Raw genomic sequence first — 13,618 nt, 5'->3', positions numbered from 1 at the left:
TACCAAGAGAGGAATGGTCACATACAGTAGGCATGCCAACGACAGTCAACTGTGAAGACTGAACGTACAAGGGAGTACACGAAGCAACGAGCTTCAACATACACTCAAGTTAAAATCGCCAATTCTTTTACACACATTAAATGCTGAACAGCACGGAGCTGGGGCCTCACTCTGAACCCCTCATGCCACAGCCCCTAGAGACGGGGCTGCACCGCCGGGTTTGGCACAGACTCATAAGACACCTCCCGAAGGACAAAGAGACCTTTGAAACCGCTTAGTGCTTCTCAAGAGGACCCGATTCCATGCAAACATCATGCACTCAATGTAAGGCTTTTACTACCGATTCCGCAAAGGCCAGAGGCTGTACTTACGCAATCTCAGAGCTGTCTTCACAGAAGTCAATGTGCAACGTGGCAGGTTTTGTGCAGTACAGTCTGAATTTTTTTGCTCTGTAGGGAAGCTGCATGAAAGCTGCTACTGCAACTCGGATGCTTAACAGTGAGACAGAAACAGTCCCATGATAAAGAAAAACTATACAGAACGTATTTTTTAAAGTACATCTACATAATTAATACACTTAATATAAACAAAAACCAATTCCTTCTGTTTCTATTAAAGCTACCAACAGCAGCAAAGTGCTTGGAGATATTTGCCCAACAAGGTGAAAATTGGTTCTTGGGGGCTGAGAAAAAAATCTTACTTTTTTATGCAGAAAGCACAGATATACATATAGTACATAAAATAGATTCGGTGTACCTTCAGCATTAAAATGTCATGGCATCAGGGCAAGGAGGGATTAGAAAAAGTGTCTACTGGGGTTCCTCAGACTGAGAAATACTGGGTAAAAACAAACAAACCTGGAAGCAAATTCTATTTAAGATTTTTAAACATCAATTCCAATACACAACCAGAATTACCTTGAAGTTTCTGTAAATTGGCAGATGTTTTAAGAACTAGGATTTGTCAGCTCTGCACAAAAGAGCTGGAGGACTGAGATTTGATAAGGTAAGTCCTTCAACATTTTTATTTCCATTTTTCTTCAGGCAAACAACAGAGCACCTGAACTTACCATTTTGACACCAACGGGCCCCCAGGTGCCCTGGGTGGGCGGGGCGGGTCGCAGACAGCTGAGAAAAAGTGACCGGACTGACTGCCCCTCGAGGCCTCCCTGGGCTCTGAATCACGTGATTCTCTTGCCCAAAACAAACTAAACTTAAAACTCCTAATACTAAAAGAAAATCTCCCCAACCAGCTAAATACGTTATTTTAAACACCAACTATATTAATAAAGGTGCAGAATCACAAGCTAGTCTTAAAGACATGCAAGCTCCGGGTGTGCGAGCCCTCCCTCCCGCTGCGGATTCGACCCTCAGGGCACACGCATCTCTGCAGCTGGCACAGCTCTTTTGGAAGAAAGGTCCTCATATTTACTTACTTCTTTGTTACAATGATATCCTCTTATTCTAGGACAGGAAACTATGTAAAAATGATCACAAACACCAGTGGTTTCCAGTCAACTGTGACATGTGGTTCTAGAAGCAGTGAGGGCTCACTCTGAAGCATCCCCAGTCTTCTGTGACAGTCACGCCTCACTCCACTAACAGAACAACCGGGGGTATATGCCCTGAGGCTGTGCCAGCAAACTGTCCCTTCTGTGGAGACGAGGAGGGCTCCCAGGAGGCAGAGAAGCCAAGTCTCCCTAGGGGACCCATTCTGTCACCTGAACAAACTGAGGACTGAGAGCACACCTAACCCTCCAGGCAGGAAGGCGGAAGGGCCGAGTCCCCTTGCTGAGTCTTCATCCTGACCACCTGCTCTCACATTCACTGCTCGTAAATGGGACCTGCAAGTCTCCCCTTCTGGAAGCTAAAGATATCCCAGTTTATGACCTCTATCTCCTTACCTGGAGAATGGACACCCTCCTTTAACACTGACACTTGTCTCCTTAAAGAGCAGAAGGCAGAGTAAATATGTACGTACGTACTTTTTGGATTTCACTGGAATGTATCTGGCAAAATCCACAAGGAAACACCCTGCCAGGTAATGGTCTGCTGAAGACACAATCGACTTAATAACAGCCCGGCACCAGCACTTTAGTTCCTGACAATAAACCACACAAACCTGCAAAATAAAAAGAAAACTGCAGCATTAAAATCGCTAGTCTTACGTTGGGAGAACCAAAAGGTACTCTCAAGGTCACCCCAGCCTACCTTCTGCCTACAGGTGCGAGGAGGCTGCAGCTGCCCAAGCTAAACGCTGCCTGACGGGAAAGAACACAGGGCACCTGAGCTCTCCTGCACCGTGTTTCTTACTATAATCATTTTGACTCCTTAACTAAGGACCATTTTTCGAAAGTAAATAAGCAAAATGCACTACTTTATCTCCTTAAATCAGAAAAGCAAAGCTTGCCACAGATTGTCAATCACGTGCCAGGCCGATGTGAAACTGCTACCCCAGACTCAGCTTCCCTGCTCACTGTTCACTATCTGCACGGCTGGACGTCCACACCACGACAATGGGGATTTTCGTCTTTTTGTTTACTGCCATGTTCCCACCACTGAGAACAGTGCTTGGCATGTACCAAGTCTTCAAAAACTACTCGGCAAATGACTAAATAAGTAAATGCCTGCAGCCCGTCAGAGGGAAATATCCTTGCTGCAGTGACAGCGCTTGGCACTCGACTGTCCCACAGGACTGCTGGCCACAGACAGGCAAACTTGCCCCCAGGCTCATAAAGTGGCCCAGTGGACAGAGTTGTGCCCAACAGGACCGAAGTGGACCACTGGAGATCCCTGCCCTCGAGACCTGAAGTTGGAAAATACAGTGCAGACACTTCTGCAAGGAATGGTTTCTTGAGAGCCTCATATAATTCGAAACTCAAATAATCCAAGAGAAATTCTGCCAAAGGATGGAGGATGTTTCTGTTTTAACACTTAAATCACAAAAATTTGTAGTTAATAACTCACACAACCAGTCAACTTTGAAAAGGCAACAGACCAGGGCTTCCACTAGCCAAAAATGAGATAATTTAAGCACCAAGAACAATGATTATAACTGATGAATATTAAATTAAAATTAAAAGCCAGGAATTCAATATGGTACTTAAAAATGACAAGAAAGAGGGGAGAAATAAAACAAATCTCTGGACACCGATACAGACAACGAGGCAGAAAGCACCATGCTGAAACTTGACAAGGGAAAGGGTCAGGCAATCCTTCCACCCTTCCAGGGTGAACGTGTTATTTCCGGCAGCCAAACCACCCAACAGATGAGGGAGGGTTCTCTAAGGAGAATTCCAGGTCGTGGATGCAGAGAGAACGCGTAAATGACCATTTGCCAGCTTTTAAACGGGAGAACCGATCTGGGCAGTGGTGTCACTGGATGGCACAAGTGTTACATGAAAAGCCGAAGGGCACCGTGAGGGAGGGCTCGGCTGCCACCACCTGCCCCCCACCAGCAATCTCAGTGTCACCAAAAGTGACACACTCTCCAATTCAATACCAGGTGATCCTCACAGCTCCAATCATTCTTGGGGGGAAAAAGTGACCCTGAATCAAATAGAAGCTTTATAGTTATCAGTCCACAGGAAATACAGGGGACACAGGGAAAAGTTCACCACCACCACCACCACCACAAGGAAGCAGTCAGGCTACCCAAAAGGTGGAATATTTTAAAGGGACAACTGACCTACTAGTTTCATTTCTTCAACAAGTCAATGGCATGGAAAAAAAATAGTATTATTAATGACTATTTGGGTGAGGAATTCAAATTATTTCTAATATTTCTCATAAAGAGTTGATAAATCTCCTATCATGCTATTATAAAAATCCACTCTTCTGAGAAATGACTGACCTGCAGAGAGAAGCAGACACTGAGCATGGAGCTGAGGCTACAGGAAAGGAAGGAGGGACCACGACGCAGAGGGTGGAAAACAAAGCAGCACAAGCTGGCCAAAGTCATGGGCAACCGAAAGGGACGCACTGGCCCTAGACTGGAAAGCCCCACGCTCACTGTGCTAAGCTCCCTACACCGTGATGAATCTACAATAATCCTCTGGTGCCCAGCCCCAGAAGGATGGCCCCATTGCCTGACTTAAGATGACATTCCATCTCCTGTTACACAGCTGCCACTCTCCATGACCAGCCCAACTCCTGGGCAACCGAAAGAACCTACATAATGCAATGATTGTAAGCAATTAAAACACTCTAAAAGTTATCGTCTTAGTTGCCAAAATATTCTACATTTTGAATGGTATTTAAATGGTATTTAAAGCACATTTAGATACATACCTGTCCTTCTTCCAACATTAATGGTTTTATTTCTATATCTTGACATATACTGTTATAGAAGTCATTCATGGCACTATTGAGTTTTTGATAGTCAACTTCATGATCTAAAAAGGGACTGCACCCTTTTATAACAACCCAGAAGCAACCTGGATCTTCAATCTGTAAAATTTTAGAAAGACAAAACAATGCATGATTTAAAAGTAGAACCATAAGATAATGAACCTTAGAGTCATGATAACTGTTCCTAATTTAAGCAATCTAACAAATTTTTGATGAATACTTCTGTCTTAAATGGTCAGACCGAGGATAAAAGGCCCTCAATACAAATGTATATCAAATCATCAGGTTGTACCCCTTAAACTTACGTTATGTGTCAATTATATTTCAGTAAAGCTGGAAAAAAGATAAAAAGACGCAAGGACAAAATTCTAAAATAAGTAATCAATAATATGTAAGTAATTTAAAATTACGTGCTGTGACTCAGAAAGCAAACAGAAATCAATGCCCTTGATCTCCCGTATTTTGGAAACACCTGTAATATAATACAAACACAAGATTCAGAGCAGCGTTTTTAGTATTTGTCTTTCATAAGAAAGAGAAGGAAATACGAATATACATACATTCTGTTCCCATTAACAGAAAGAAATTATGGCAGATAAACCGAAACGACTCCTCCCTACAGAGGAGCCAGGAATGGGGTAGGAGGGAGGGGGCTGAAAGCCTGACTTCTCTCAATGAATCTTGTTATCTCTTCTAGTCAATCTTCTTCATCGTTAGAGAAAAGATACAAGCATCATATGAGAAGTTAAATTTGAACTGAAATTATTAATAAGAACTCATGATTTTTCAAATGTATTTCCTGCTGACTGAAAGGGCCTGAAAGCAATGGTATCCCAAGATTTTGGAGCCCAGACAGCAGGGGACAGGAGTACTGGTGTTCACAACAGTATTCCTTCTATTTTTCAGAATGTGTGAACATTTTTATAATAAATAGTTGGAAGAAAGAACGGCTGGCCATTCTAGTTCCAGTAACGGCAGAGTGGTTTTTATGGACTAAGCCACCTGCAAGTCACAATGATAAATCTGGAAAAAAAAATCAGAAAAACAATTTGAAGGCACTGAAGAGAGACCAAAAGCAGGTAGGAGATTCAGTCCTTGGAAGGAGGAGATGTCACTGTAACAGAAAAGAACAAATCTGACTCCATATTAGATCTGTTTCTTTGGCTTTAACCCTGTGCCCTGTTTTCCAGGCTTAGTCTTGCCAGCTCTCCACCTTTTGTAAAACAATGTTGCCTTTAGCCTGAAATATACAGGAGAGCCTATTCTCAAGGCTCTGACCATTAAGGATGTTAACACCTTTGCGCTTATATAAAGATAACAAAGTGCAGAATGGAAAATAACATAGCTTTCTTGGAGGTTTACAGGGACACCATGATCTGACCCACATGGACAGCTGCAAGAACAAAGAATTCCTACACCAAGAAGTATGCAACAACCAAGCACACCCTCTCCCTTTTTAGAATAAAAGGAGCCTGAATTCTGACTTGAGTAGGATGGTTCTCCAAGACAGCAGTTGGCCATCCTCTTGGTCTGCTTGCTTTCCGAATAAAGTCATTATTCCTTGCCCCAACACCTCATCTCCCGATTTACTGGCCCGCCATGCAGCGAGCAGAATGAGTTTGGACTCGGTAACATCACTGGGTGAGACCCATGTGTATATACAGCTTTTTGCTGAGAAAAGTCCCCAGTCCAGGTGGTCGGAGCACAACTCAAGCAGAAAGCCACCATATTTGTGGCTTCAGGGACCTGAGAACAGAGCTGGGGCTGCCAGAGCAGCTGTAAATGAAGGGGAGAAATTCTGAAAAAGAGCCGCAGAGGGGAGAGCCCTGAAGTCTGCATACAGAAACCCCTCAAATCCTTGGCAGAGCCTGAACAGCACAGGTGAGGCTCCAGGGAGTCCTGAGAGAAGAGATGGCGGGAAGGCCCAAGAGAACCGCAGGGCTCTGGACACCAAGAGGCCACCCAGAGCCAGCAGAATCAGGCCGCGTCCCTCCTAAATGCCGCCTGCTGGGAAAGCTCAAGGCTGCTGGGAGAATGACTTCTGTCCCAGCCAACACCCTGACCTAGGTCCCTGACCTTCCTTTCCCACAGCATGTCCTAGAAGGGCTTCACTTGTGGATCCTCCCTGTCCCTTTGTGATTTGCATCTATCTCCTACTACTCAGGAGCAGTCCTTCCCGGGGACCTGAAAGGACAGGCCGGGTCTCCCAGGCTCTGTGGAAAGCCAGAAGCCTGACGTCCACAGCGAGCGGACACAGCTGCTCATCACTGACCCGTCCTCTGTCAACTTCCCACTGGAGCCCCCTCTCACCCCCACTCTCCCTTTGACGTGCCCAGTTACCTCTACACGAATAAGAATGGAGCTCAGCTCCCTCCCCTACTGTCAACAGTCACTGACTAAAATCTGTTTTCACTGCTTCAGCCAGTGTCCAGCTTTGATCCTCTCTGACACCCATCACAGGAAAATGGAGTTTGGAGCAAGAGTCCTGCCAAGTTAAGAAGGCTCTGTGAGCACCTCAGGGTCCCCACAGAACCCTGCAGGGCCAGGCCTAAGGAGTAAAGACCGTGTTGCAAAACAAAGAGAAAGTGCTCTATCAACAAGGCAAAACCGAAGAGGTGCTCCACAGCAGGCGAGGCAAACAGTGGCTCCCCATCACCATACCCAGCATAGCATGGGCAACGCCAGGCAGGCTGAGAAAGCAGAGTGTGCTACATGCCCAAGGCATCCAGCCGACAGAAAGTGAACCCAGACTGCCCGGATGTTGACCTGAACAGGCAGGACTTAAAAGCAATTATAAATATGATGTTCAAAAACTTAAGGATAAGATGGCTACAGTGAGTTTGTTTTTTAAAAAGGAGAATCTCACATAACAAATGGAAACTATAAAACCAACCAACCTTCGGAAAAGGTTAATTCTACAACTAAAAACTGAAACACTGCCCCAGCCTGGACCCATGGGGCCCAGATTGAGGTGCGGAGCCCCCAAGTCAAAGCTGTTATGTTTTTGTTTTGTTCTATTGTAGCTCTTTTTCCCTTTCCTGAAGATTTATTTTATTTAAAAAAGTAGCTCAAAAAGCCCCGGAAACCCTGGAAGTGCGGAGGCAGGGCAAGGAAGTCAACTAGCTAGGGAGGGTGGGTATAGCTCAGTGGTAGCATGCATGCTTAGCACGCACAAGGTCCTGGGTTCAATCTCCAGTACCTCCATTTAAATAATAAACAGATCAATAAACAAACAAACAAATCTAATTACCCCCAATCCCCCCAAAAAACAAATAAAATGCATTTTTAAAAAAAAAGTCTGTAAGACATGGGGGAAATCTTTGTGACTGTGGGCTACAAAGATTTCTTAAGATATAACACCAAAAGTATAATTCTATAAGCAAAAATTAATACATTGGTCTTAATCCAAATTTAAAACTTCTGCTCTTTGAAAGACATTGTTAAGAGGGAGAAAAGGTAAGCCACATACTGGGAGAAAATATTTACAAATCACATATCCAATGAAGAAACTTCATCCAGATTATATGAAGAACACTACAAACTCAATAATAAGAAAGCTAATCACCCAGTTAGAAGAATGGGCAGATCTGAAAAGATACTTGACAAAAAAAAAAAGACGGAAGGATGGGTGGCAAACAAGCACGTGCTTATGGGAATGCAAAATGGTACAGTTACTTTGAAAATGTTTCTCACAAAATTAAACATACAGGTAACCTTACTTATTTAGCCATGAAATGAATACTTACATTCACACAAAAATCTGTTTGCAAAGTTTCCAGCAGCTTTATTTATAATTCTCCCCCATCCAGAAACAAACTCAAAAGGCCTTCAACTGGTGCCTGCATAAACTGTCACATATCCATTCAACGGAAAACTACTCACAGTGGCTTAAAAGACACTGACACGTGCCACAACACAGATGATTCTCCAACGCATTACAGTAAAGTCAAAGCAGCCAGACTCAAAGGGCTGCAAAATACTGCATGATTCCATGTGTATAATTCCACTTTCATGACATTCTGGAAAAGGCAAAACTAATAGGGACAGAAGACAGATGAGGAGCTACCAAGGACTAGAGGTAAGGGAAAGAAATGGCTACAAAGAAGCACAGAGTCACTCTGGGGGGTGATGCAACGGTTCTGTATTTTGATTGTGGTGATGATTACATGACTATGCATTTTTCAAAATCATCACACAATTCTACGTTAAAAATAATTAAAATTTATGGGTAAAAAAGATGTGAGGCAAATATGGCAAAATGTTAAAATCTGACAAAAGTAGATGTGGATGTCCAACTGTTTATAATATTTTCCATACTTTTTTGTATGTCTAGAGTATTTCCTAATAAAAAGTTAGACTTTTTAAATTGTTTTTAATCAAAAGTAATGATTTTTTAAAAAAGCTTCTTGTCCTCTGATGTGTGCAGTTTTTACTAAAAATGTTGAACCTGACCACAACCATGAGAAAACAGAAAAATCCAACTTGAAGGATATTTTGCAAAGCAACTGCCCCTACTCTTCACAAATTTCTATGACATCAGAGATACAAAAACAAAAACAGGGAACTGACCCAAATTAAAAGAGACTGAAAGGCCGTGACAATTAAATGCAATATATAATTTTTGATTGGATCCTGGATCAGAGTAAACATATTATAGAATATATTATTGGCACAACTGGAGAAATTTGAGTATGGACTATATACTAGAAAATAGTGTTTTATCAGTGTTACATTTTTCATGTGTGGTAATTGTGGTTATGTAAGAGAAAGTCTTTGTTCTTAGGACACACATGCATAAGTATTTGGGGGCCACCACTAATTCTCCAATGGTTCAGCAAAAGAAAGAAAACACTTTTATATACATATATTTATAAAGAAATATGCAAGTACGATAACTGTTGAATCTAGGTGTAGAGTATATGGTTATTCTCAATACTTGTTTTATAACTTGTTTTTATGTTAGAAAATCTTCAAAACATCAAGTTGAGGAAAGATGTTTATAAAAAATTTTTAAGGGATCATAGATACTTTGAAGTTGCTAGAATGTTCCATTAAAAAAAAATCTGCTTGTATCAGCAACCTCACTTCTGGGTATATATTCAGAGGGAACTCTAATTTGAAAAGACAGAAGCACCCTAATGTTCATAGCAGCACTATATACAATAGCCAAGACATGGAACCAACCTAAATGTCCACTGGCAGATGACTAAGAAGTTGTGGTTTATTTATACAATGGGATACTACTCAGTTATAAAAGAGAATAAAATAATGTCATTTGCAGCAAGATGGATGACCCAGAGACTGTCATTCTATGCAAAGTAAGCCAGAAAGAGAAAGAAAAATACCACATATCAGTCAGATGTGGAATCTAAAAGAAAAGAAAAAAGAGGACACTATGAACTCATCTACAAAACAGAAACAGACTCGCAGACACAGTAAACAATCTTATGGTTACTGGGCATGGGGGGATAAACTTGGGAGTTTGAGATTTACAAATGTTAGCCATTATATATAAAAACAGATTTTAAAAGAGTTTCTTCTGTATAGCACAGGGAACTATATTTAATATCTTATAAGAATCTTCAATGAAAAAGAATATGAAAACATATGTATGTATGGTTGTATGTACAGGCATGACTCAGACAGAGTGTACACCAGAAATGGACACATTGTAATTTTCTGTACTTCAATTTAAAAAAAGAATCTGCTTCTAAAACCTAAAAAAAGGAGGCCAGGTTCAGTTTCAGTTCAGAACAAGTGGTTCAAGTTGCAATTTCTTCCGTGCACTTTACCAGGTGGGGATGGGCTCACAATTTCTCCCACCGCAACCTCTTAACACCACATTTGAAGCCTGCTGCTTACCCTCAGCACCACAAGGCAGTGTGGCCCACACTGCGGGCATTAGCTTTATAGATTTTTTTCCCCTGGATATCTAGATTATTCCAATTGAAAAATACTACCCACATAAAATTTTGGTCCCCTTTCTTTTCTAAATAATACTTGGCCCATTTTTGGCCACGCTGGCCTGAGAAGTCCCTGGACAATTACTGCTTCAATCACAACCCAGCGTCCTCTGGGCAAAGCAGCTACCTGGTAAGCAGGAAAACCACTCCAGAAATTCTGTGATTTCACTGACAGTACTGAAGTCACACAGGTCAGCCAGCAGAACAGCTGTTTTCACACGAGTGAGGTCACAGCCTGCAGTTTTCAGGATTTCATCTGTGTTTCTAAGGCTTCTTTAGCTTCTTCTGCCACCCCTCCTGGCACAAGCTGTCCCCTGGAAGGGTTCATGCCTAGCTGTCCTGAACTGCAGATGGTCCTGTCGCAAAACAGGACACACCTGAACCTATCCTGTAGTCTTGACTGGAAGACTAATGGTCTTGAGGCTGTCCCTGTGCTGACCACCTTTCTGATCAAGGATGACGTAGCTAATTCTTTTCTCCTCTGCAGCCCCTCTGGGTCTCACTGCATTCTGCCTTCCTCACTTCCCGACCCAACTGCGTATGGCCTGGGCTGCTTCTTCAACACACATTTTTAATCAACACCTTCTTTAGCCTCATCCCCACAGGTTTGCAATGCTAGGCGTGATGTTTTTATTTCTAAAACATGTTACAAATACGTAACTGTCAAACTTTCTTAATTTATTTTTGATCGTGATTAAAAAAACACATGAAATTTACCATCTTAACCAGAGTCAGTGGCACAACTACATTCATCCTGTTGTGCTACATGGTCGCCATCCATTTCCAGAACTTTTTTCATCCTGCAAAACTGAAACTCTACACTCATTAAACAGTAACTCTCCATTCTCCCCTACCCTCTGCCCCTGGCAACCACTGTTCTACTTTTTGTCTTTATAAATTTGACTAGTCTAGGAACCTCATGTAAGTGGAATCAAACAATACTTGTCCTTTTGCTTCTGGTTTACTTCACTTAATATGGTGTCCTCAGGATTCATCCACGCTGTATCAGGTTTCAGAATTTCCTTTCTTTTTAAAGCTGAATACTCCTGCCTTGCATGTATACTACATTTTACTTACCCACTCATCTGTTGTCAGACTCTTGGAGGAAAAAAATTTATCCCTGTAAAAGCTAAATTAATCTGGAAAATTACAGCTAGTACCAGTACCACACTTGAAAAATACTCCTATATTGCATAGAAAATTTGCTGAGTGTGAGCACGGAAAGAACCGGCAGTGGGGGCAGATCAGAACTAAGAGGGTAGAGAAAAGGGTTCTTGGGTCTAGCTGAGTAAAAAGGGGTTTCCAAACTAGAGGCAGTGAGAGTCCAGCAACTCGTTCCAAAGTTCTGCCTCAGTGGATTTGCACATGGCAGCATCTGCATCCCTTGAAAGAGCTTTGTGTTTCTAAGGAGAAATCGGACTAGTGTATTTAGGGAGGATGGTAAAGAGGAGCTTGCCACCTGTATCTGAAAATCCTAAAGGTCCGAGAGCAAATCCTCTGTATGAATCAGTTGCTTCAAACGCTTGTGAATCTCTGCTGGTATAAATTAAATAAAACAGGAGGAGAGTTGATGCTTTTTTAAATGCTATCATGTCTCTGCTCTACCCACTTAAATGTAACCTTTTTTTAAAAAAAGTTATTTATATTTCCTTTTCCCAGTACCCAAAATCCACCCCCTTTGCTCAGGTTTGCGAAAACTCCTTTCTCCAAGAACATCGTTGAAGGCACTACGCCTTCCCAATCTCCAGCACCACTGCGGAGCAGCTCTCAGCAGACTCAAAGAAGAAGCTGCAGCTGTCCGGGTAGCTCTGCAAGCCCCATTTCGGGCGAGCCCCGAGGCGCCTGCGTAGGGAAGGGGTGGCCGCCAGCGTCCTGCGGCGCGAGAGGGCACGGGTCCCCACGAGTAAGGCCGGGACCGGCATGTGCTTGGATGGAAAATACGCTGTCCAACGGGGTTGGGGACCCGCCGGAGAGGATCTGCGTCCAGGGAGGGAAAAGGTCAGAGTCTCCGTGTCCGATGGAGCGGGCGCGCAAAATGGCCCTCACCCAGCGCCGACCCCAGACAGGGTGCGTGGGAGAAGGGGTCAGAGCCCGTCCCTCCCCCTGAGGTTCTAAATACAGGACACTTAGTTAAATCTGAATTTCAGAGAAACAACGAATAACTTTTTACTCTAAGTATGTCCCAAATACTGTATGGGACACACCTGAACTAAAATTTTTGGTTGTTTATCTGAAACTAAGAGTTCGGGGTCTCATCCGGCACCCCTTCCCGCGGGTCCGCACGCTGGGCGGACCCTGAGCGGGAAGCCGGTGACCGGCCGGGCCCCGGGCTTTGCGTTCGCTCACCTTCAGCACCAGGACCTGGAGCATCTTCCCCGCGCCTCTCGGGCCACCGGATGAACTCGCCCCGAGCATATGCGCACCGCCGCGGCCGCGCCCCTGTTCTGGCCTCCCGGTTGCTGCTCACTCGCAATGAACTCTGAGAGTGAAATCAGGGTCTCATGCACTGCCGGCCTCCTCCCTCCGTGGAGACCGCACCTTGTCCCCAGGTCAGCACCGCGGAGCCCGCGCGCCCAGCTTCAGGCTCCAGCCCTGCAGCCTCCGCCCGCACACTACGCACCGCAGACGACGCGCCGTCCTCCAAACTAGACGCCGCAGCGGGCACGCTCGGGCTCCCGTACCGCGCCCCAGCTGCCCAGCCTCAGCTCGAGCGAGCCTCGAAGATTCCACAAACCGCGTGGTGAGCCAACCGCCCAGACAACTGCCGCCGCCCCGCGCAGGGGACAGGGTGGGGCGGGGTGGGCGGAGCTGCGGGCCGGGCGGGGCTGCGGGGGCGGGCTGTGGCGGAGCCGCGGGGCGTCACGTGGCTCGCTCCCGGGCCCGCGACCCTCAGGGCGCACAGGGACGCGCGCGTCCAGATCTTACCCGTCCCGTGGAGCCATGGAGCTGGGTGGCTGCCTAGGAGACCTTACCCTTTCCTTCTTGGCCAGCGTCCACATGGCTACCTTGGGGGTGAGGAAGAGTCCCTGATCCCCGGCCTTGTGTATTTTTTGTTGTTGTTAAATCACTACAGGGTTCTCTAAATTTTCAACACTTGGAGACCTGCGGTTTCTCACCTGAAAATTGGGACTCCGTAGTTCTCAGAATTAGATGAGGTCACACTATGTGAAACAAAAGACACCCAAGAAGCGCTCAAGGAGGGTTAGCTTTTACTACAATCTCAGGACTCTCCAACACTTGAATAAGCTAACAAACAACGAAGTGAGAGAATATTTCTTAAAAGTCAAAGGAACCCATAGTTTTTTT

At 44.4% G+C, this 13,618-nt stretch overlaps 1 protein-coding gene across 1 annotated transcript in view; it reads right to left on the bottom strand.

The window, feature by feature from the left end:
- The window catches only part of TDRD12 (tudor domain containing 12), a 70,906-nt gene extending 57,845 nt beyond the window's left edge, over window positions 1–13,061 (bottom strand). Inside the window, exons 1-5 of the mRNA XM_064489209.1 lie at window positions 12,933–13,061; window positions 12,659–12,791; window positions 4,290–4,448; window positions 1,985–2,121; window positions 372–491 (exon numbers count right to left, since the gene is read on the bottom strand). Of these exons, the coding sequence (XP_064345279.1) occupies window positions 372–491; window positions 1,985–2,121; window positions 4,290–4,448; window positions 12,659–12,727 (485 nt within the window). The 5' untranslated portion in view covers window positions 12,728–12,791; window positions 12,933–13,061. The remainder of the gene's footprint in view (window positions 1–371; window positions 492–1,984; window positions 2,122–4,289; window positions 4,449–12,658; window positions 12,792–12,932) is intronic.
- Between the last annotated feature and the right edge of the window lie 557 nt (window positions 13,062–13,618).

Source organism: Camelus dromedarius, chromosome 9 (assembly GCF_036321535.1).
Source record: "Camelus dromedarius isolate mCamDro1 chromosome 9, mCamDro1.pat, whole genome shotgun sequence".
Lineage (NCBI taxonomy): Eukaryota > Metazoa > Chordata > Mammalia > Artiodactyla > Camelidae > Camelus > Camelus dromedarius.
This window is presented reverse-complemented; position numbering and strand designations above follow the sequence as displayed.